Source organism: Scyliorhinus torazame, unplaced genomic scaffold (genome assembly GCF_047496885.1).
Source record: "Scyliorhinus torazame isolate Kashiwa2021f unplaced genomic scaffold, sScyTor2.1 scaffold_1458, whole genome shotgun sequence".
Classification (NCBI taxonomy): domain Eukaryota; kingdom Metazoa; phylum Chordata; class Chondrichthyes; order Carcharhiniformes; family Scyliorhinidae; genus Scyliorhinus; species Scyliorhinus torazame.
The window spans coordinates 4,537-26,534 of NW_027309185.1; the positions used below are offsets into that span (position 1 = coordinate 4,537).

The 21,998-nt window shown below is 52.2% G+C and overlaps 1 protein-coding gene across 1 annotated transcript in view; it reads left to right on the top strand.

The window, feature by feature from the left end:
- Positions 1–1,229: 1,229 nt before the first annotated feature.
- LOC140407320 (membrane-spanning 4-domains subfamily A member 15-like) overlaps positions 1,230–21,998 on the top strand; it is a gene marked incomplete at its 3' end in the record, with an annotated part of 39,342 nt that continues 18,573 nt past the window's right edge. The window contains exons 1-2 of the mRNA XM_072494907.1: positions 1,230–1,299; positions 4,754–4,867. Coding sequence (XP_072351008.1) covers positions 1,258–1,299; positions 4,754–4,867 — 156 coding nt within the window. The remainder of the gene's footprint in view (positions 1,300–4,753; positions 4,868–21,998) is intronic.

Here is a 21,998-nt window from a genome sequence, read left to right on the forward strand (position 1 = left end):
ACATGCTGCACACCACCACCTCCCCCAAGCATCTCCCGCTTTGTGCTGGCCTGCTGTGCCCACCGCAACCTGGCACCACGGCAGGACTGCTGGAGGAGGAGGGACATGCAGTCTCGTCTGAGGAGGGGTCGCACCAGGAGGGCGGGGTTGGTTTGAGGAGGGGTGGTGTGGAGGGTTAGAGTCTGAAAATTGGAGCTAGTCCTTTCAGGACGGAAATTAGGGAACATTTCTCCACATAAAGGGAGGGAGAGGTTTTGAAATTCTCTTCTGTAACCAGCATTGGATTCTGGATCAATGGTTCATTCAAAGTCCCAGATTGATATCCAAAGATATTAAGGATACGGGGTGTAGGGGGGTTTATGGAGTTAGGTCACAAATCAGACATGATCTCATTGAATGTCAGGGCAGGCTCAAGGGGTAGACAGGTGGACCTCCTGTTCCTGTGTAACAGGCTGGAGAAGGGGCTGAATGGGGCCTCCTGTTCCTGTGTAACAGGCTGGAGAAGGGGCTGAATGGGGCCTCCTCCTGTTCTGTGTAACAGGCTGGAGAAGGGGCTGAATGGGGCCTCCTGTTCCTGTGTAACAGGCTGGAGAAGGGGCTGAATGGGGCCTCCTCCTGTTCCTGTAACAGGCTGGAGAAGGGGCTGAATGGGGCCTCCTCCTGTTCCTGTGTAACAGGCTGGAGAAGGGGCTGAATGGAGCCTCCTCCTGTTCCTGTGTAACAGGCTGGAGAAGGGGCTGAATGGGGCCTCCTCCTGTTCCTGTGTAATGGGCTGGAGAAGGGGCTGAATGGGGCCTCCTCCTGTTCCTGTGTAATAGGCTGGAGGAGGAGCTGAATGGGGCCTCCTCCTGTTCCTGTGTAACATCCTGGAGAAGGGGCTGAATGGGGCCTCCTCCTGTTCCTGTGTAACAGGCTGGAGAAGGGGCTGAATGGGGCCTCCTCCTGTTCCTGTGTAACAGGCTGGAGAAGGGGCTGAATGGGGCCTCCTCCTGTTCCTGTGTAACAGGCTGGAGAAGGGGCTGAATGGGGCCTCCTCCTGTTCCTGTGTAACAGGCTGGAGAAGGGTTCACCAGTTATGTGCATGCAGAGGTTAATCTCCAGGCTGGTAACCGGGTAGGAAAGTAGGCTTTGCAATGGGTCTATTGTCTTCTACATGTTTTCCTGATAAATGTTCCACTTCCGCACTTGTTATTTTGACCATTTTTTCCCTTTTGCCCGTTGCAGTCCCTGTGAAGTCCGAGGCCGAGAGAACCTAACATGTCGTCAAAAGGTTTAAGCGGAGAACTGAGTTCCTTAGGAGTAAGAGCCTTTTTTGTCTTCTCTTCAGTTTCTTGAGATGCTTTTCTCACCTGCATTTTGAACTCTCCGACGACCTCATTGTTCCAACTTGTCCCCCAAAGCTCCACAAGGCACAAACTGCACCTTGGTTCGATCCACGGGGCCCGAATCCTGCCTCGTAACTGCGTCGTAACTGTCACCCCCCCCCCGCCCACCATCGGTTCCTTATTTGCTAACCAGCTCCATGCTTACATCCGAAGTTATGTACCCTCTGCTTCTTAGATTTAAGCCTCACCTCCCAGCCATAAATCCCGCTATCGCCATCAATGAGGAGCCCCGAAAAGGTGAGTCGGACGTAGTTTATTCCCCACTCACAGTTCGGGAAGACAGAGAGCAGGCAACACTCCCAAATCCCAGCCAGGACCACCCTGAGCTGCTGCCCCCCCCCCCCCTCTCTTGGGCTGGCTTTTATCTCAGGGATTAACGGGCCCCGCTGTTGGGACTGATCGTATTCCACAGGCCCCACCGGGAGATCGATCGGGTCGCCCTCATGGCGGTGATAACACCCACTCCCCCTCCTCACTGGCCTCCAAACGTCTTTGCCCCCTCCCTCCCGAAAACGTTCTCTCCACCTTCTGGCTCGTTGCTCTTATTTAAAATCCTGTTCTTAAGTCAAGGACAATACATGGGAACAGCAGTCGACCATCGAGCTCCTCAACACGGTCGCACAAGTGGATAGCTCCAGGGTCCCAGGTTCGATTCCGGCTTGGGTCACTGTCTGTGCGGAGCCTGCACGTTCTCCCCGTGTCTGCATGGGTTTCCTCCGGGTGCTCCGGTTTCCTCCCACAGTCCAAAGATGTGCAGGTTAGGTGGATTGGCCATGATAAATTGCCCATAGTGACCAAAAAGGTTAGGAGGGGTAATTGGGGAGAGGGTGGAAGTGAGGGTTTAAGTGGGCCGGTGCAGACGCGATGGGCCGAATGGCCTCCTTCTGCATTGTATGTTCTATGACTGTGACTAAGCCATTCCGTCCACTCTTCCCTGATCTGTATCTTAACTCCATCTACACACCTTATCCTCCATATCCCGTATTTAAAACATGTTAAGGTTATCATACGCCATTACTTTCTGACATGTGGGGGGATTTCCCGCCCCCGTTACGTGGGGACGGGACTGGCCGAAGGAACAGGGAATAAAGCGGGATACCCAAAATGGCCTTTATGCCGGAAGGATTTCCCTGGGCTCAATGCTCCCATCACCTCTCCCCCCAACCAATGGCACACTAAAGTCAGGATTGCCATTTACATCTAATTTACAATGCAGATCAGGCATTTGATTGCTCCCCCACGTTGAATTGTCCATTCCTTCACACTGACGCGGATCATGGGCCGCACGGAGGCACAGTGGTTAGCACTGCTGCCTCACAGCTCCAGGGTCCCAGGTTCGATTCCGGCTTGGGTCACTGTCCGTGCGGAGTCTGCGCGCTCTCCCCGTGGCTGCGTATGTTTCCTCCGGGTGCTCCGGTTTCCTCCCACAGTCCAAAGATGTGCAGGTTCGGCGGATTAGCCGCGATCAATTGCCCTTAGTGACCACATGTTTAGGTGGGGTTACGGGGACAGGGTTGTGGCAGTGGGCCGAGGTCGAGTGCTCCTTCGGAGGGTTGGTGCAGACTCGATGGGCCAAATGGCCTCCAGTTGCAACTGTAGGGATTCTATGAAAGACGAGCGAGGAAAGATGATTCTATGACAGGTCACCCACAATGTGCCCCTGGCTAACACAACCGTCAGAGGCACACGGGTGTATCCAGACCCCAGAGAGGGAAACGGTCATGCCCGGGCAGCACCCTGACACTCCTTTGGCACTGCCAGGGGGCAGTACCAAGGCGCAGTGCCAGCGATGCGAGGCGTTTCACGAGCGGGGTGGGTTCTGTTTTCATGGGGGTCTTTGTTTTTTCTATTTTCACATCCTTGATCTGTTGCCTGCTCGACCAACGTGACATCGTGGGACCCCGCCTCCCGTTTTGTTTCACTGAAGCGCCAAGAAATACAGCGGGAAAAGCCGGCCATGCAGCCGCGGGACTGGACGCCGCTTTCCCCGCCCGAGTCGCAAAATCCCACCCATGAGGCGTTAACGCAGCTGCTTCCCAACTCCCGGGTAGGGTTGCCCGATGGGTCATGACCCCTTCGACATGCTGTGAACCACTTCTCCTTCAGAAGGTGACCCAGCTCCATCGGAGCTTCAGGAGGTGTGAAATGCCCACGCCCGCACCACACGACGGAGAATGCGGCACCACCCTCATCTGTTGTGGGTGACAGGAATGGAGGCTGACGCACCCTTTCCCAAACAATGAAAATCCAGCTGTATGACTTCGAACTACTCACCCGTCAGTAAGATGTCCAGCAAAATAATACCCACCTCGACCAAATATGCCTTTCCCAAGAAAGTAAACCTTGTCTAGGAAGAGACACCTCTTTTCTGATACCCATGTCTCGCAAAAGATACCCTTGTCTTGTAGGACATCCATGTTTAGCAAAATATAGGCTCGTTCAAGTAACCAGATTAATACTGTGGCTACCAGGGCAGGTCAGAGGCTGGGAATCCTGCAGAGAGTAACTCACCTCCTGACCCCTCCCCCAAAGCCTGTCCCCCATCGACAAGGCACAAGTCAGGAGTGTGAGGGAATATCTCCACTTGCCTGGATGAGCGAAGCTCCGACAACACTCGAGAAGCTCGACACCATCCAGGACAAAGCAGCCCCGCTTGATTGCTCCCCTTCCACAAACATTCACCCCCCCCCCCCCCCCCCCCCCCCCCCCACCGACGCACAGTCAGCCGTGTGCGTGTGTCCCATCTACAAGATGCACCGCAGCAACTCACCGAGGTTCCTCAGGCAGCACCTTCCAAACCCACCACCTCCACCATCTAGAAGGACAAGAGCAGCAGATACCCGGGAACCCCCCCCCCCCCACCTGGAGGCTCCCCTCCGAGTCACTCCCCACCCCGACTGGGAAATATATCGGCCATTCCTTCACTGTCGCCGGGGCAACACCCTGGAACACCCTCTCTAACAGCACAGTGGGTGTACCTACACCACAGGTACGAGAAGGCAGCTCACCCCCACCTTCTGAAGGGGCAATTAGGGACGGGTGATTAATGCTGGCCGAACCAGCATCTCCCACATCCCAAGAATGACATTTTAAAAAACTTTGTCTGGCAAAACGCACCCTTGTCTAGAAAAATAGCGCCTTTCTCCAGCAAAATCTGCCCCGATCTTGAAAAATATTGTGCATTTATTGATATAATTCATATGATAAATACCGCCAAAATCCTGAATTACTAACTAATTCTACTGAAATGTTCTTATTTACATATTGGTGCAAATCAACTCAGCTACCTGTGGCTTTCAGTGCAGAAGCAAAATCCATGTGACTCGTTCTCGTCTGACGGTAACTGTTTAAACTTCCTTTATTTGCAGGTCACGCAGATAATGGTGGGAGTAATCCAGGTGACATTTGGTATTCCCTTCTTCTTCGCCACAAGGAATTCGTTTGGATCAAATCTTGCGACTCCTTTCTGGACGGGAATATGGGTTTGTGAATACTTTTGCGCTTCAAAGGTAGAATTCTCAAGCCCTGTCTCCTTTGATGGGCACCCCAAATGGCATCAGTAGTGCTGAATATCCAGGTACCAGGAAGCTACAGGCCTGTTAGCCTAACACCTACCCTTGGGAAAATGCTGGAAGCCATTATTTCTTTAAAAAAAATATTTTTATTCAATTTTAGCAAATTTTCAATAAAACCCACCCCCTTACAGAAAAAAGAAAATCATAAAAAACACACAGATCAACATCGTACACTTATATCGCGAATTCCCCCAATGTACAAACCCCCCCCATGACACAATAATAAACACATACCCGAACCCCCCCCCCTTCCCCCCCCTCACCCCCTCTCCCCCAAACCCCCCTCCTCCCCCTCCTGGGGTGCTGCTGCTGCTGACCACCTCCTAACGTTCCACTAGAAAGTCTAGGAACGGTTGCCACCGACCCTCTCAAGGCAAATTGTACCCTCTCCGATTTAATAAACCCTGCCATGTCGTTAATCCAGGATTCCACACTTGGGGGCTTCGTATCCTTCCACTGTAGCAGAATCCTCCGCCGGGCTACCAGGGACGCAAAGGCCAGGAAACCGGCCTCTTTCGCCTCCTGCACTCCCGGCTCGTCCAATACCCCAAATAATGCCAATCCCCAGCTCGGCTTGACCCGGGCGTTCACCACCTTGGACATAGTCCTCGCAAAACCCATCCAAAACCCATCCAGCGCCGGGCACGACCAGAACATATGGGTGTGGTTTGGTGGGCTCCCTGAGCACCTCACACACCTGTCCTCTACCCCAAAAAACCTACTCAACCTCGCCCCTGTCATATGCGCTCTGTGAAGAACCTTAAATTGTATCAGGCTAAGCCTGGTGCAAGAGGAGGAAGAATTAACCCTACCCAGAGTGCCCGCCCACGCACCCTCGTCTATCTCCTCCCCAAGCTCCTCCTCCCATTTACCCTTTAGTTCCTCCATCGAGGTCTCCTCCTCCTCCTGCATCTCCTGGTAGATCGCCGAGACCTTGCCTTCTCCAGCCCACACCCCCGAGAGCACCCATCTTGAATCTTACGTGCTGGAAGCAGCGGAAATTCCCTCACCTGCCGTCTCACGAACGCCCTCACCTGCGTGAACCTGAAGGCGTTTCGGGGGGGGGGCAGCCCAAATTTCTACTCCAGCGCCCCAAGGCTCGCAAACGTCCCATCTATAAACAGGTCCCCCATTCTTTTAATTCCTGCCCGATGCCAGCTCAGGAACCCCCCACCCATTCTCCCCGGGACGAGCCGATGGTTCTCTCGGATGGGGGACCGAACCGAGGTCTCTACCTCACCCCTGTGGCGCCTCCACTGCCCCAAAATTTTCAGAGTCGCCGCCACCACCGGACTCGTGGTGTACCTAGTCGGCGGGAGTGGCAGCTGTGCCGTCACCAGCGCTCCCAGACTCGTGCCCACACAGGACGCCATCTCCAGCCTCTTCCACGCCGCCCCCTCCCCCTCCATTACCCACTTCCGTATCATCGCCACATTGGCAGCCCAATAATACCCACATAGATTGGGCAACGCTAGCCCTCCTCTGTCCCTGCTACGCTCCAGAAACACACTTTTTACCCTCGGGGTCTTATTCGCCCACACAAATCCCATGATGCTCCTGCTGACCTGTTTAAAAAAGGCCTTAGGGATCAGGATGGGAAGGCACTGGAACACAAAGAGGAACCTCGGAAGGACCGCCATTTTCACCGACTGCACCCTACCCGCCAACGACAGTGGCAGCATATCCCACCTTTTAAACTCCTCCTCCATCTCCTCCACCAGCCGCATCAAATTGAGCTTGTGCAGGGCCCCCCAACACCTGGCCACCTGGATTCCCAGGTACCGAAAGCTCCTTTCCGCCCTCTTCAGCGGAAGCTCGTCTATCTCCCTTCCCTGGTCCCCTGGGTGTATCACAAAGAGCTCACTCTTCCCCACGTTGAGCTTATACCCGGAAAAGTCCCCGAACTCCCTGAGGATCCGCATAACCTCCGGCATCCCCCCCACTGGGTCCGCCACATACAATAACAGGTCATCGGCATACAGCGACACCCGGTGTTCCTCTCCCCCCCGAACCAGTCCCCTCCGGTTCATGGACTCCCTCAGTGCCATGGCCAAAGGCGCAATTGCCAATGCGAACAACAAGGGGGATAGGGGACACCCCTGCCTCGTCCCCCGGTACAGCCAAAAGTATTCCGACCTCCGCCGGTTCGTGGCCACACTCGCCACCGGGGCTTCATAAAGTAGCCGAACCCAACTGATGAACGCCTCCTCGAACCCAAACCTCCTCAGCACTTCCCAAAGGTACCCCCACTCCATCCTATCGAAGGCCTTCTCCGCGTCCATAGCCGCCACTATCTCCTCCTCCCCCTCCACTGTAGGCATCATAATTACGTTGAGGAGCCTCCGCACATTGGTGTTCAACTGCCTTCCCTTCACAAATCCCGTCTGGTCCTCGTGAATCACCCCAGGGACACAGTCCTCAATTCTGGTAGCCAGCACCTTCGCCAACAACTTCGTGTTGACGTTGAGGAGCGAGAGCGGCCTGTACGACCCACACTGTAATGGGTCCTTGTCCCGCTTCAGGATCAGCGAGATCAGCGCCCTGGACATTGTCGGGGGCAGGGCTCCCCCCTCCCTCGCCTCATTTGAAAGTCCTCACTAATAGAGGGCCCAACAGGTCCATGTACTTCCGGTAGAATTCCACCAAGAACCCACCCGGTCCCGGGGCCTTCCCTACCTGCATGCTCCCCAACCCCTTAACCAGCTCATCCAGCCCAATCGGTGCCCCTAGCCCAACCACCTGCTCCTCCTCCACCCTCGGGAACCTCAGCCGATCCAAAAATCGGCGCATGCCCCCCTCCCCGTCGGGGGCTCAGACCTATACAGCCCCTCATAAAAGTCCCTGAATACCCCATTTATTCCCACCGCACTCCGCACTGTGTTCCCCCCTCTATCCCTAACTCCCCCAATCTCTCTCGCTGCCTCCCGCTTCCGAAGCTGGTGTGCCAGCATCCGGCTCGCCTTCTCCCCATATTCGCACATATTTGCTTTCCTCCACTGCACCTCCGCCTTCTTGGTGGTCAACAGGTCGAACTCGGCCTGGAGGCTTCGTCGCTCCTTGAGTAATCCCTCCTCGGGGACCTCTGCATACCTCCTATCCACCCTTAAAATCTCCCCCACCAACCTCTCCCTATCTCTCCTCTCCTTCCTCTCCTTATGGGCCCTAGTGGAGATCAGCTCTCCCCTAATCACCGCCTTCAGTGCCTCCCAGACCACCCCCACCTGCACCTCCCCATTATCGTTAGCCTCTAAATATCTTTCAATGCTCCCCCGGATCTGCCCGCTCACCTCCTCATCCGCCAACAGTCCCACATCGAGGCGCCACAGCGGGCGCTGGTCGCTCTCCTCCCCCAACTCCAGCTCCACCCAATGCGGGGCGTGGTCCGAGATGGCTATGGCCGAATATTCCGTGCCCTCCACTCTCAGGATTAGTGCCCTACTCATAATGAAGAAGTCTATCCGGGAGTAGGCTTCATGGACGTGGGGGTAAAAAGGAAAATTCCCTGGCTCCCGGCCTGGCAAACCTCCATGGGTCACTCACCCCATCTGGTCCATAAACCCCCTCAGCACCTTGGTGCCGCCGGCCTCTTACCCGTCCTGGACCTGGAACGATCCAATGCTGGGTACAACACCGTGTTGAAGTCCCCCCCATTATAAAACTCCCTGTCTCCAGGTCCGGAATCCGACCCAACATGCGCCTCATGAATCCAGCATCGTCCCAATTTGGGATTCATTTAAATTAATCTAGAATTGTGCAGTGTAGGTTAACAAGGGCTGCCCCACCCACTCACATAACTGGTTAGCAGTTACGTGTCAGTCACTTTAATCTACTTTGATCTAAAAGCAGGTGGGGGAGGGGAGTCAATTCAGGACAGTTTAAAAAGAGCAACTTGTAAACTCACTCCCAGTGAGTTCTCCCAGTGAGCCAGAGAGAAGACAGAGCCAGGAGTGAGACAGCAAAGAGTGAGTTCGGGAATTTGAATCTAGGTGGGAATTCAAAGCTGGGTGGGGAGGAAGTGCTTTTTATCCCTGGTAAGTGACTGGTAAGTAGTTTTTCTGTTTTCTTTTTCTTTTCATTGGTATATTTATTTATCTTTTCTTCGTTGTTTATTTTTGGGGGGGGGAAATTGTAGTTGTTGAAGTTAACCGAAGGTTTAAGACATGGCAGGAGATCTCAGACCCGTGTCATGCTCCTCGTGTGCGATGTGGGAGCTCAGGGACACGCCCACTGTCCCTGGCTCCTTCACGTGCAAGAGGTGTGTCCAGTTGCAGCTCCTGTTAGACCGCTTGACGGCCCTGGAGCTGCGGATGGACTCACTTTGGAGCATCCGCGATGCTGAGGACGTCGTGGATAGCACGTTCAGCGAGTTGGTCACACCGCAGGTGAAAGGTACTGAGGGAGATGGAAAATGGGTGACCAAAAGACAGAGCAAGAGTAGGAAGGCAGTGCAGGTGTCCTCTGCGGACATCTCCCTGCAAGACAGATATACCGCTTTGGATACTGTTGAGGGAGATGGCTCACCAGGGGAAGGCAGCAGCAGCCAGGTTCATGGCACCGTGGCTGGCTCTGCTGCGCAGCTGGGCAGGAAGAAGAATGGCAGGGCTATAGTGATAGGGGACTCAATTGTAAGGGGAATAGACAGGCGGTTCTGCGGATGCAATCAAGACTCCAGGATGGTATGTTGCCTCCCTGGTGCAAGGGTCAAGGATGTCTCGGAGCGGCTGCAGGACATTCTGGGGGGGGGGAGGGTGAACAGCCAGCTGTCGTGGTGCACATAGGCACCAACGATATAGGTAAAAAATGGGACAAGGTCCTACAAGCTGAATTCAGGGAGTTAGGAGTTAAACGAAAAAGTAGGACCTCAAAGGTAGTAATCTCAGGATTGCTACCAGTGCCACGAGGTAGTCAGAGTAGGAATGTCAGGATAGATAGGATGAATGCGTGGCTCGAGAGATGGTGCAATAGGGAGGGATTCAAATTCCTGGGGCATTGGAACCGGTTCTGGGGGAGGTGGGACCAGTACAAACCGGACGGTCTGCACCTGGGCAGGACTGGAACCGATGTCCTAGGGGGGGTGATTGCTAGAGCTGTTGGGGAGAGTTTAAACTAATGTGGCAGGGGGATGGGAACCGATGCAGGAAGTTGGAAGGTAGTAAAACAGGGACAGAAACAAAAGGCAGTAAGGGGGAAAGTGTAAGGCAGAGAAGCCATAATCAAAAATCAAAAAGGGCAACAGTACAAGGTACAGTGACTGAGGGGAGCTCAGTGAATAGGACCAGGAATACTAAAAAGAATAAAACGGGAAGTGAAAACATTAATGGTAAGTGACGCGGCAGGTTGTTACATGAAGATATGGGTTCAAAGACAAGGAAAATTAGGAGAAAAGTTAAGAGGAAATATAACTTAGGAGAGGTTACTGATCGAGGTGTTAAGATTTAGAACAGAGGTAAAAAAGCCAACATAAGTGTACTTTACCTGAATGCTCGTAGTATTCGGAATAAGGTAAATGAGTTGATGGCGCAAATCATCGTGAATGACTATGATTTAGTGGCCATTACTGAAACATGGTTAAAGGATGGTCACAACTGGGAGTTAAATATCCGAGAGTATCAAACTATTCGGAAGGACAGAGTGGATGGTAAGGGAGGTGGTGTAGCTCTGTTATTTAAGGATGACATCTGGGCAATAGTAAGGGATGACATCGGTGCAATGGAGGATAAGGTTGAATCCATTTGGGTGGAAATCAGGAATAGTAAGGCGAAAAAGTCACTGATAGGAGTAGTCTATAGGCCACCAAATAGTAACATTATGGTGGGGCAGGCAATAAACAAAGAAATAACTGATGCATGTAGAAATGGTACAGCAGTTATCATGGGGGATTTTAATCTACATGTCGATTGGTTTAACCAGGTCGGTCAAGGCAGCCTTGAAGAGGAGTTTATAGAATGTATCCGCGATAGTTTCCTAGAACAGTATGTAATGGAAACTACGAGGGAACAAGCGGTCCTAGATCTGGTCCTGTGTAATGAGACAGGATTGATTCAGGATCTCATAGTTAGGGAAATCCTCTCGGAAGGAGCGATCACAATATGGTGGAAAAAAATACAGATGGAGTGTGAGAAGGTTAAATCAAACACTTGTGTTTTGTGCTTAAACAAAGGAGATTACAATGGGATGAGAGAAGAACTAGCTAAGGTAGACTGGGAGCAAAGACTTTATGGTGAAACAGTTGAGGAACAGTGGAGAACCTTCCAAGCGATTTTTCACAGTGCTCAGCAAAGGTATATACCAATAAAAAGGAAGGACGGTAGAAAGGGAAAATCGACCGTGGATATCTAAGGAAATAAGGGAGAGTATCAAATTGAAGGAAAAAGCATACAAAGTAGCAAAGATTAGTGGGAGACTAGAAGACTGGGAAATCTTTAGGGGGCAACAGAAAGCTACTAAAAAAGCTATAAAGAAGAGTAAAATAGATTATGAGAGTAAACTTGCTCAGAATATAAAAACATATAGTAAAAGTTTCTACAAATATATAAAACAAAAAAGAGTGGCTAAGGTAAAGATTGGTCCTTTAGAGGATGAGAAGGGAGATTTAATAATGGGAGATGAGGAAATGGCTGAGGAACTGAACAGGTTTTTTGGGTCGGTCTTCACAGTGGAAGACACAAATAACATGCCAGTGACTGATGGAAATGCGGCTATGACAGGTGAGGACCTTGAGAGGATTGTTATCACTGAGGAGGTAGTGATGGGCAAGCTAATGGGGCTAAAGGTAGACAAGTCTCCTGGCCCTGATGGAATGCATCCCAGAGTGCTAAAAGAGATGGCTAGGGAAATTGCAAATGCACTAGTGATAATTTACCAAAATTCACTAGACTCTGGGGTGGTCCCGGTGGATTGGAAATTAGCAAACGTGACACCACTGTTTAAAAAAGGAGGTAGGCAGAAAGCGAGTAATTATAGGCCAGTGAGCTTAACTTCGGTAGTAGGGAAGATGCTGGAATCTATCATCAAGGAAGAAATAGCGAGGTATCTGGATGGAAATTGTCCCATTGGGCAGACGCAGCATGGGTTCATAAAGGGCAGGTCATGCCTAACTAATTTAGTGGAATTTTTTGAGGACATTAACAGTGCGGTAGATAACGGGGAGACAATTATTGTGGTATATCTGGATTTCCAGAAAGCCTTTGACAAGGTGCCACACAAAAGGTTGCTGCATAAGATAAAGATGCATGGCTTTAAGGGGAAAGTAGTAGCATGGATAGAGGATTGGTTAATTAATAGAAAGCAAAGAGTGGGGATTAATGGGTGTTTCTCTGGTTGGCAATCAGTAGCTAGTGGTCTCCCTCAGGGATCAGTGTTGGGCCCACAATTGTTCACAATTTACATAGATGACTTGGAGTTGGGGACCAAGGGCAATGTGTCCAAGTTTGCAGACGACACTAAGATGAGTGGTAAAGCAAAAAGTGCAGAGGATACTGGAAGTCTGCAGAGGGATTTGGATAGGCTAAGTGTCTGGCAGATGGAATACAATGTTGACAAATGTGAGATTATCCATTTTGGTAGGAATAACAGCAAAATGGATTATTATTTTATTTATAAGATATTAAAACATGCTGCTGTGCAGAGAGACCTGGGTGTGCTAGTGCATGAGTCGCAAAAAGTTGGTTTACAGGTGCAACAGGTGATTAAGAAGGCAAATGGAATTTTGTCCTTCATTGCTAGAGGGATGGAGTTTAAGACTAGGGAGGTTATGCTGCAATTGTATCAGGTGTTAGTAAGGCCACACCTGGAGCATTGTGTTCAGTTTTGGTCTCCTTACTTGAGAAAGGACGTACTGGCACTGGAGGGTGTGCAGAGGAGATTCACTAGGTTAATCCCAGAGCTAAAGGGGTTGGATTACGAGGAGAGGTTGAATAGACTGGGACTGTACTCGTTGGAATTTACAAGGATGAGGGGGGATCTTATAGAAACATATAAAATTATGAAGGGAATAGATAGGATAGATGCGGGCAGGTTGTTTCCATTGGCAGGTGAAAACAGAACTAGGGGGCATAGCCTCAAAATAATGGGAAGTATATTTAGGACTGAGTTTAGGAGGAACTTCTTCACCCAAAGGGTTGTGAATCTATGGAATTCCTTGCCCAGTGAAGCAGTAGAGGCTCCTTCATTAAATGTTTTCAAGATAAAGATAGATAGTTTTTTGAAGAATAAAGGGATTAAGGGTTATGGTGTTCGGGCCGGAAAGTGGAGCTGAGTCCACAAAAGACCAGCCATGATCTCATTAAATGGCGGAGCAGGCTCGAGGGGCCAGATGGCCTACTCCTGCTCCTAGTTCTTATGTTCTTATGTATACATTCACTAGAACCACCCGCACCACCTGCAGCTTACCACTCACCATCACGTACCGACCTCCATTATCTGCCACGATGTTCAGCGCCTCAAACGACACCCGCTTCCCCACCCCTCGATTCTTCGCATCCAACCCTGAGTGGAAAACCTGCCCTACCCACCCCTTTCTCAGCCTAACCTGATCTGCCACCTTCAAATGCGTCTCCAGGAGCATAAACACATCTGCCTTCAGTCCCTTCAGGTACGCGAACACCCGGGCCCTCTTGACCGCCCGTTGTGGCCTCTCACATTCCAAGTTATCAGCCGGATCAGGGCGGGAAAAAGCCCTCTCTGGCGCAGCTCCCTTTTGCGGCCTTATCTCAGCTCCCCCACCTCGGACCTCCCATTCCCCCCCCCCCTCCCCCGCAGGGCCCCGTCCTTCCAACCACCGACGCCCACACTCTCACACAACCCCCACTTCGAACCATTGACACAACCCCACCCAGCACCAAAGAACACAGAACAGAACATCTCCCAAAACACAATAACCACAATGACCCCGCCTCGACACCCCCTCCCAACAAACCCTCAGTCCGTGTCCAACTTTTCGGCCTGGATAAAGGTCCACGCCTCCTCCGGCGTCTCAAAGTAATGGTGTCGGTCCTTAAACGTGACCCACAGTCGCGCCGGCTGCAGCATCCCGAATTTCACCCCCTTCCGATGCAGAACCGCCTCAGTCCGATTGTACCCGGCCCTCTTCTTGGCCACCTCCGCGCTCCAGTCCTGGTACATACGGACCTCTGCATTCTCCCACCTGCTGCTCCGCTCCTTTTTTGCCCATTGTAGGACACACTCCCTATCCACCAAGCGGTGGAACCGCACCAATAACGCCCGCGGTGGCTCGTTAGACTTGGGCCTACTCGCCAGGCCTCGGTGAGCCCCATCCAGCTCCAGGGGCCCCGGGAAAGCTCCCGCGCCCATCAACGTGTTCAGCATCGTGACCACATAGGCTCCGGCATCCGACCCCTCCACTCCCTCTGGGAGACCGAGAATCCGAAGGTTCTTCCTCCTCGACCGATTCTCCATGTCTTCAAATTTTTCTTGCCACTTCTTGTGCAGCGCTTCCTGCGCCTCCACCTTCACCGCCAGGCCCAAGATCTCGTCCTTGTTCTCCGAGGCCTTTTGCCGCACCTCCCGGATCGCCGCCCCTTGGGCCTTCTGGGTCTCGACCAGCTTATCGATCGATGCCTTCATCGGCTCCAGCAGCTCTGCCTTCAGGTCCGCAAAACAGCGCTTGAGGAACTCCTGCTGCTCTTGCGACCACTGCGCCCACGCTGCCTGGTCTCCACCCGCCGCCATCTTGGTTCTCCTCCCTCGCACTTTCCGCTGCACCAAAATCACTTTTTTCACCGCTCCACTCCTGGTCCAATCCATACAGTGCCGGGAGAATCATACTGTCGCCTTCCCACACTGGGAACCGTCAAACAAATTCCGCTGGGGCCCTAAAAAGAGCCCAAATGTCAGTTTCTGATGGGAGCTGCCGAACATGGGACTTAGCTCCGCATAGCCGCAACCGGAAGTCCCTGGAAGCCATTATTAAGAAAGACATCATACAATCAGCATGGTTTAGTGTGAGGGAAATCATCTGTGACAAATCTGCTCGAGTTTAAAGATGTAACAAGCAGGGTGGATAAAGGGAAACCAGTAAATCTAGTGTATTTAGATTTCCAAAAGGTGCCGCATAAAAGGTTACGGCCAAGGTAAGGTGGGGGATTCTCCGTCGCAGCTCCGCCCAGCTACCACTGCTCACGAGGGCAGAGAATTTGGCCACGCCGTTCGTTGGCGGTGGGATTTACCACCTCGCCACTTGTCAATGGGACAACTGACCACCCCACGCCGCTGGGAAACCCACAGCTTCCGGCAGGATTAGAGAATCCCGCCACCAGCGAACGGCCAGGAGCCCCGCCCAAGCACTTCTGGTGTTGCGGGTGATATATTGGCCTGGATGAAGGGCTCGCTCACTGATGAGCAACAGAGACTCGGGGTGAATGAGCCATTTTAAAGTGAGCAAACTCTGACGAGTGAAGTATCATCGGGATCACCAAGGAAGAATAGATTTAATGGAATGGACAAGAGGGGATTTGTGGAAACATTTCTTCACCCAGAGGGTGAGATAAGGGGCCGGTTTAGCACAATGGGCTAAACAGCTGGCTTGTAATGCAGAACAAGGCCAGCAGCGCAGGTTCAATTCCCGTACCAACCTCCCCGAACAGGCGCTAGAATGTGGCGACTAGGGGCTTTTCACAGTAACTTCAGTGAAGCCAACTTGTGACAAGAAGCGATTATTATTATTGATGGCTGGCACAGACACGATTGGCCGAAGGGCCTCTTTATGTGTGACTCTGTCACTATCAGTGCTGGGGCCTCAACCATTTCCGATCTATATTCAGAGTTGAATGAAGGGACTGAGCGCATTGCAGCCAAATCTGCCGACAATACAAAAATAGGGAGGAAAGCAAGCTGTGAGGGGGATACAAAGAGAATGCAAAGGGATATAAGATAGCTTGGTTGTGGGGCGGGGGGGGGGAGTTTTCTCGCAGTGGGACAAAAAATGTTTGTATATTTTAAAAAGGGTCAAGATGGAGGAGAAAGGTCACAGTGTAAAGTTGTTGAACCCAACGGTGAGTCCTGAGGGCTCAACCGTGCCTCATCGGAAGATGAGAGGATGCTCCTGCCAACTACGTTTCCTCCGCCTCATGACTTACTCATTTTTGTTGAAATTTCTCCGCGCTCCCACCAATCCCACCTTCTACTCTGCTCCACCCCTCTCTTGTACAGGATATAATCCATCACATTTCTACCTCTCTTTAACCCTAAAGCAGAGACACACCGACTCGAAACATTGGGCGGAATTTTCTGAACCAATGACAGTGCAATTTTTGGCTCGGAAGTCGGTGTTACTCCCGGGGGCGCGATCCAGACCACCATTTTAAGCGCTTGGAAAATATTTTCTGCTTCGGGTAGAGGCAGAGCCAACAGGCACCCTTCTTACTCAAGCTGCTTAATTCAGAGATCACATTGCTGTCATACCTAAACACTTAAACCTCTTGGGCAGTCACTCCAGACATTGAAAACCACCTCCCACCCCACCCCAACCAGAGGAGGCACGATGTTGCCTTCCCTTTCGGAATCTCATCAACCCAGTCCATTAAGATTGGCTCCTTGACTTTCATCCCAACACCAGCACCAGCCCCCCCGAAACCCCATGTGCCTTGCATCCACCCCTGCACCTTACTCCCATACCATGGACAGCAGACTTTCGCGGACTTCAGGACCACCAACCATTACCCCTTCTCTCTACCCCGCGGTGCTCACCTCCTTCCTCCCTATCGGAGGTCATGGCTCATGGCTCCTGGTTTTAAAAAGCAGGAGTTGTTTGCACCGGCGTGACGTGGCGCCTGGCGGGTGGGATGGTCCGATGAGGGCCGCGACGTTAACCGCACTAAGTATATGGTCATGGTTCAAACCGACGTTAATCAGGCGGGAGCCCTTCCTGGGCGGTGGACCTGATCGCATCATCAGGGAGGACCCGGGAAGGTCTCGATCGAAAATCTCCCCGGTGCAACTCCTGTTTTTGGCCTCTCGCGAGATTTAGAGGCCATGGCGGGATTTATGCCCGCGGCTAACGGGGCCACTAACTTGCGCCCATATTGTCCCTTTCCACAGATGCTGCCAGGAAAGCGGAGTTTTTCCAGCATGTTCTGTTTTTGCAAAGGGATCATAGAATTTACAGTGCAGAAGGAGGCCATTCGGCCCATCGAGACTGCACCGGCTCTTGGGAAGACCACCCCACCCAAGGTCAACACCTCCACCCTATCCCCATAACCCAGTAACCCCACCCAACACTAAGGGCAATTTTGGACACTAAGGGCAATTTAGCATGGCCAATCCACCTAACCCGCACATCTTTGGACTGTGGGAGGAAACCGGAGCACCCGGAGGAAACCCACGCACACACGGGGAGGATGTGCAGACTCCGCACAGACAGTGACCCAAGCCGGGAATCGAACCTGGGACCCTGGAGCTGTGAAGCAATTGTGCTACCCACCATGCCACCGTGCTGCCAGTCAGGAGGATCTAGATGGGTTAAGCGAATGGGCAAGAAAAATGGCAGCTGGAGCAGAACGTGGTAAAATATGAGATTAGTCACTTGGATGGAAAGAAAAGAAGAGCAGAATATTATTTAAACAGAGAGAGACTGCAGTGTGCCGGGGTAGAGCGATAACTGGGTGTCCTTGTACAGGAATCTCAAAACGTGGGCATGCAGATCGAGCAGTAATTTGGAATGATAATTAAATATGGGCCTTTAATGAAAGGGAGGTGGAGTCTTGCTACAGTTGTACAGGGCGTTGGAGGGGTCCACTTGCATTGAAGGCAGTTCAGAGAACCAGATTGGTCCCTGAGAGGGTTGACCGATGACGAGAAGCTGAGTAACGGGGGGGGCCTATATTCTCGACAGTTCGGAGGGCTGGCAGGTGATATTATTAGAACTGGCGTGAATCCCGCCCCCGCCCGTTGCCGAATTCTCCGGCACCGGAGATTCGGTGGGGACGAGAATCGTGCCGCGCCGCTTGGCGCGCCCCCCCCCCCCGGCGATTCTCCGACCCGGATGGGCCGAAGTCCCGCTGCTGGAATGCCTGTCCCGCCGGCGTGGATTCAACCACCTCTCTTACCGGCGGGACAAGACGGCGCGGGCGGGCTCCGGGGTCCTGGGGGGGGGGGGCGCGGGGTGATCTGGCCCCGGGGGGGTGCCCCCACGGTGGCCTGGCCTGCGATCGGGGCCCACCGATCCGCAGGCGGGCCTGTGCCGTGGGGGCACTCTTTTCCTTCCTCCTTCGCCACGGTCTCCACCATGGTGGAGGCGGAAGAGACCCCCGCCACTGCGCATGCGCGGGGATGCCATGAGCGGCCGCTAATGCTCCCGCGCATGCGCCGCCCGGAGATGTCATTTCCGCGCCAGCTGGCGGGGCGGAAATCAGTCTGGCGCGGGCCTAGCCCCTCATGGTTAGGGCTCGGCCCCCCAAGATGCGGAGGATTCCGCACCTTTGGGGCGGCGCGATGCCCGACTGATTTGCGCCGTTTTGGCGCCGGTCGGCGGACATCGCGCCGATTACGGAGAATTTCACCCAGGAACCGAGAACGAGGAGGTTCCAGTTTAAAAATGAAGAGGTGTCCCTTTGAAGATGGAGGTGAGGAGGAACTTCCGCTCTCAGCGGCTTGTTGGTCTTTGGAAAGCCCTGCCTCAGAGACTGGTGAAGGCAGCAGGTCACTGTGGTAGTATGCATTAGGGGTCATGTGGGACTGTGAAGCCGTGATGTCATTGGCTGACAGATCCCGGGTCCTGGTTGGCTGTTGACCTCTAGCTCCGCCCTGAAGGCGGAGTATAAGAACCAGGAGTTCTCCCCCGCAGGCCAGTCTGCTACTGAACTGCGGGGAACAAGTCACGCTTAACAAAGCCTCATCGACTTCATCTCTCTCATGAGTCTTTGTGCGCTACAGTCACTGAACACATTCAGAGCTGGGTTGCACAGATCTTTGATCAATGCAGGATTTTCCGGGAACAAACAGCTAAGTGGAGCTAAGGAATGCCGCCTGCGAGCGACCCTATTACTCTAAACTGTGTCTGTGAGTGCGCGAGTGTGTGTGGGAATGAGGGAGTGTGTGTTTGTGACCCGGTGTTTGCCCTGTGGCATATTATGAACGAATTTGCACAGCACTGATTTCTAACAGTCTGAATCTCCATCAAAGACCTACCTACCGGCTGAATAGCATTCAGAAAATAACATTGTAGGAACAGAAAGAAGCCCACTCGAACCTGTTACACAGGGACAGGAGGAGGCCCCATTCAGCCCCTTCTCCAGCCCGTTACACAGGGACAGGAGGAGGCCCCATTCAGCCCCTTCTCCAGCCTGTTACACAGGGACAGGAGGAGGCCCCATTCAGCCCCTTCTCCAGCCTGTTACACAGGGACAGGAGGAGGCCCCATTCAGCCCCTTCTCCAGCCCGTTACACAGGGACAGGAGGAGGCCCCATTCAGCCCCTTCTCCAGCCTGTTACACAGGGACAGGAGGAGGCCCCATTCAGCCCCTTCTCCAGCCTGTTACACAGGAACAGGAGGAGGCCCCATTCAGCCCCTTCTCCAGCCTGTTACACAGGAACAGGAGGAGGCCCCATTCAGCCCCTTCTCCAGTCTGTTACACAGGAACAGGAGGAGGCCCCTGAAGGAATCTTAAATTTATAGGGATCTTAACCTGTCGAACTACGCCAAGTTTGGGGGAAGCTTAGTTGATGAATCAAGTCCTGGCGCAATACGACAAGTTGTAAGATTTGTACTATTTGGAGACTGTGTTAAGTTAGTTCGATTCCTTGTATTATTCGACTGTGTATAGTTGAAGGAATTTATATCATCTCTGCTATTCGGTTATCAGTAGCACTTTGCGAATACTGGAACTCAGCAGAAATTTGCAGTATAAACTCCTCAGGTGCCAAAAAGAATTGTTTTATTTGTAGTCGCTTGATTACAATTTGAAAGTCATTTAAAAGGCAATTCGTAGACAATTCGAAGCTTTCAGAGAATTACAGACATTATCTTTCTTTGCTTAGGCAGACAGCTCGAAAGTAACTTTTAAAAGGTCAAAGTCTGGCAATGAAACATGAAGAGAGAGAGAAAGCTAATCTTCAGCTAAACTCAAACTCAAAGTCAAAAGTGGACTAACATCACTGACACAGACTGTTAGACTGACAGAACCCCCAAAAGACATCTCTAAAATGGAGACTATAAAGGACAAAACTGACTAAACTAAACACTAAAACAAAACTTAACCTAAAACAAAACTTACAAAGACAATACTCACAAAGACAACAAAACCCAACCTAACCTAAAATGGCCGGGAGAAACCTTTTAGTTATACACTTTCATATCTGTCTTAAGTCATCTAATTACACCCCAATATAATCCTAATTGGTTTGGGTTAGACTCAAACACATTTGATTTGATGGCAAGCCGTCCATCTTCAATGTGCAACATCAGCTTTTCTGACCTAGCTGTTATCTGCATTGTGAACAATGGTGCCTTCATGTTGCTGTGTATTCAATCCCTTGACCTTGACAATTAGCACAAGACAGTGTCAAATTATCTTGCAACTGTGCTTTTTTTTTAATGTCACACTGTCTTTGAAAATATGCATTTGCCAGAACAACGGACTTCAGTATAAGTGAATTATGCTGTATAAATGGGTATTAAAAGTGGGGCTCAACATTTATGCTTAAACAGCTATCTTTTACCTATACTAGTTGTATTCGAAATACCTGGCTTCTACAGCCCCATTCAGCCCCTTCTCCAGCCTGTTACACAGGAACAGGAGGAGGGCCCATTCAGCCCCTTCTCCAGCCCGTTACACAGGAACAGGAGGAGGCCCCATTCAGCCCCTTCTCCAGCCTGTTACACAGGAACAGGAGGAGGCCCCATTCAGCCCCTTCTCCAGCCTGTTACACAGTAACAGGAGGAGGCCCCATTCAGCCCCTTCTCCAGCCTGTTACACAGGAACAGGAGGAGGTCCCATTCAGCCCCTTCTCCAGCCTGTTACACAGGAACAGGAGGAGGTCCCATTCAGCCCCTTCTCCAGCCTGTTACACAGGAACAGGAGGAGGCCCTATTCAGCCCCTTCTCCAGCCTGTTACACAGGAACAGGGGGAGGCCCCATTCAGCCCCTTCTCCAGCCTGTTACACAGGAACAGGAGGAGGCCCCATTCAGCCCCTTCTCCAGCCTGTTACACAGGAACAGGAGGAGGCCCCGTTCAGCCCCTTCTCCAGCCTGTTACACAGGAACAGGAGGAGGCCCCATTCAGCCCCTTCTCCAGCCCGTTACACGGGAACAGGAGGAGGCCCCATTCAGCCCCTTCTCCAGCCCGTTACACAGGAACAGGAGGAGGCCTCATTCAGCCCTTTCTCCAGCCCGTTACACAGGAACAGGAGGAGGTACCATTCAGCCCCTTCTCCAGCCTGTGACACAGGAACAGGAGGAACCTGTGGGGCACCTTGAACCTGTTCTGCCGTTCAATCAGATAATTGCTGAATTTAGTCCCTTCCATTTCGTCCATTCCCGTTCTGAATAAATCTCAATCCATCTCTGCCTTGGAAGCTTCAATTGAGCCTTGAATGCTTTGGAGGGAGCAAGTTGCTGATTCACAACCCCCCCCCCCCCCCCCCCCCGACCCCAATCCCCCCCTCACCCCCGATCCCCATCTCCCTTTCTGTGGTTTACCCCTGAACAATCTCACTCTAATTGTCAGAATACCTCTCACCATAATAAATAGTTTCTCTCCATCGACCTTACCAACTTCTTTCATTGTATGAGGAGAGTCGGGGTCGAAGAACGAGAGGAGATCTCATTGAAACGTATAAAAATCTGGCGGGGATTGTCACCCTGGACGTGGAGATGTTCTTCCCTCTGGTCTGGGGCAGGAGGTGGGGGTCTGGAATGGGGGGGTGGAGGGGGGGGGGGGGCTGGTCACAGTCTCAAGATACGGGGTAGACCATTTGGGACTGAGATGGGGAAAAATCTCTTCACTCAGAGGGTGGTGAACTTGCGGACGTCTCGACCACAAGAGGCTGTGGAGGCCGAGTTACTGAGTATATTTGAGAAGG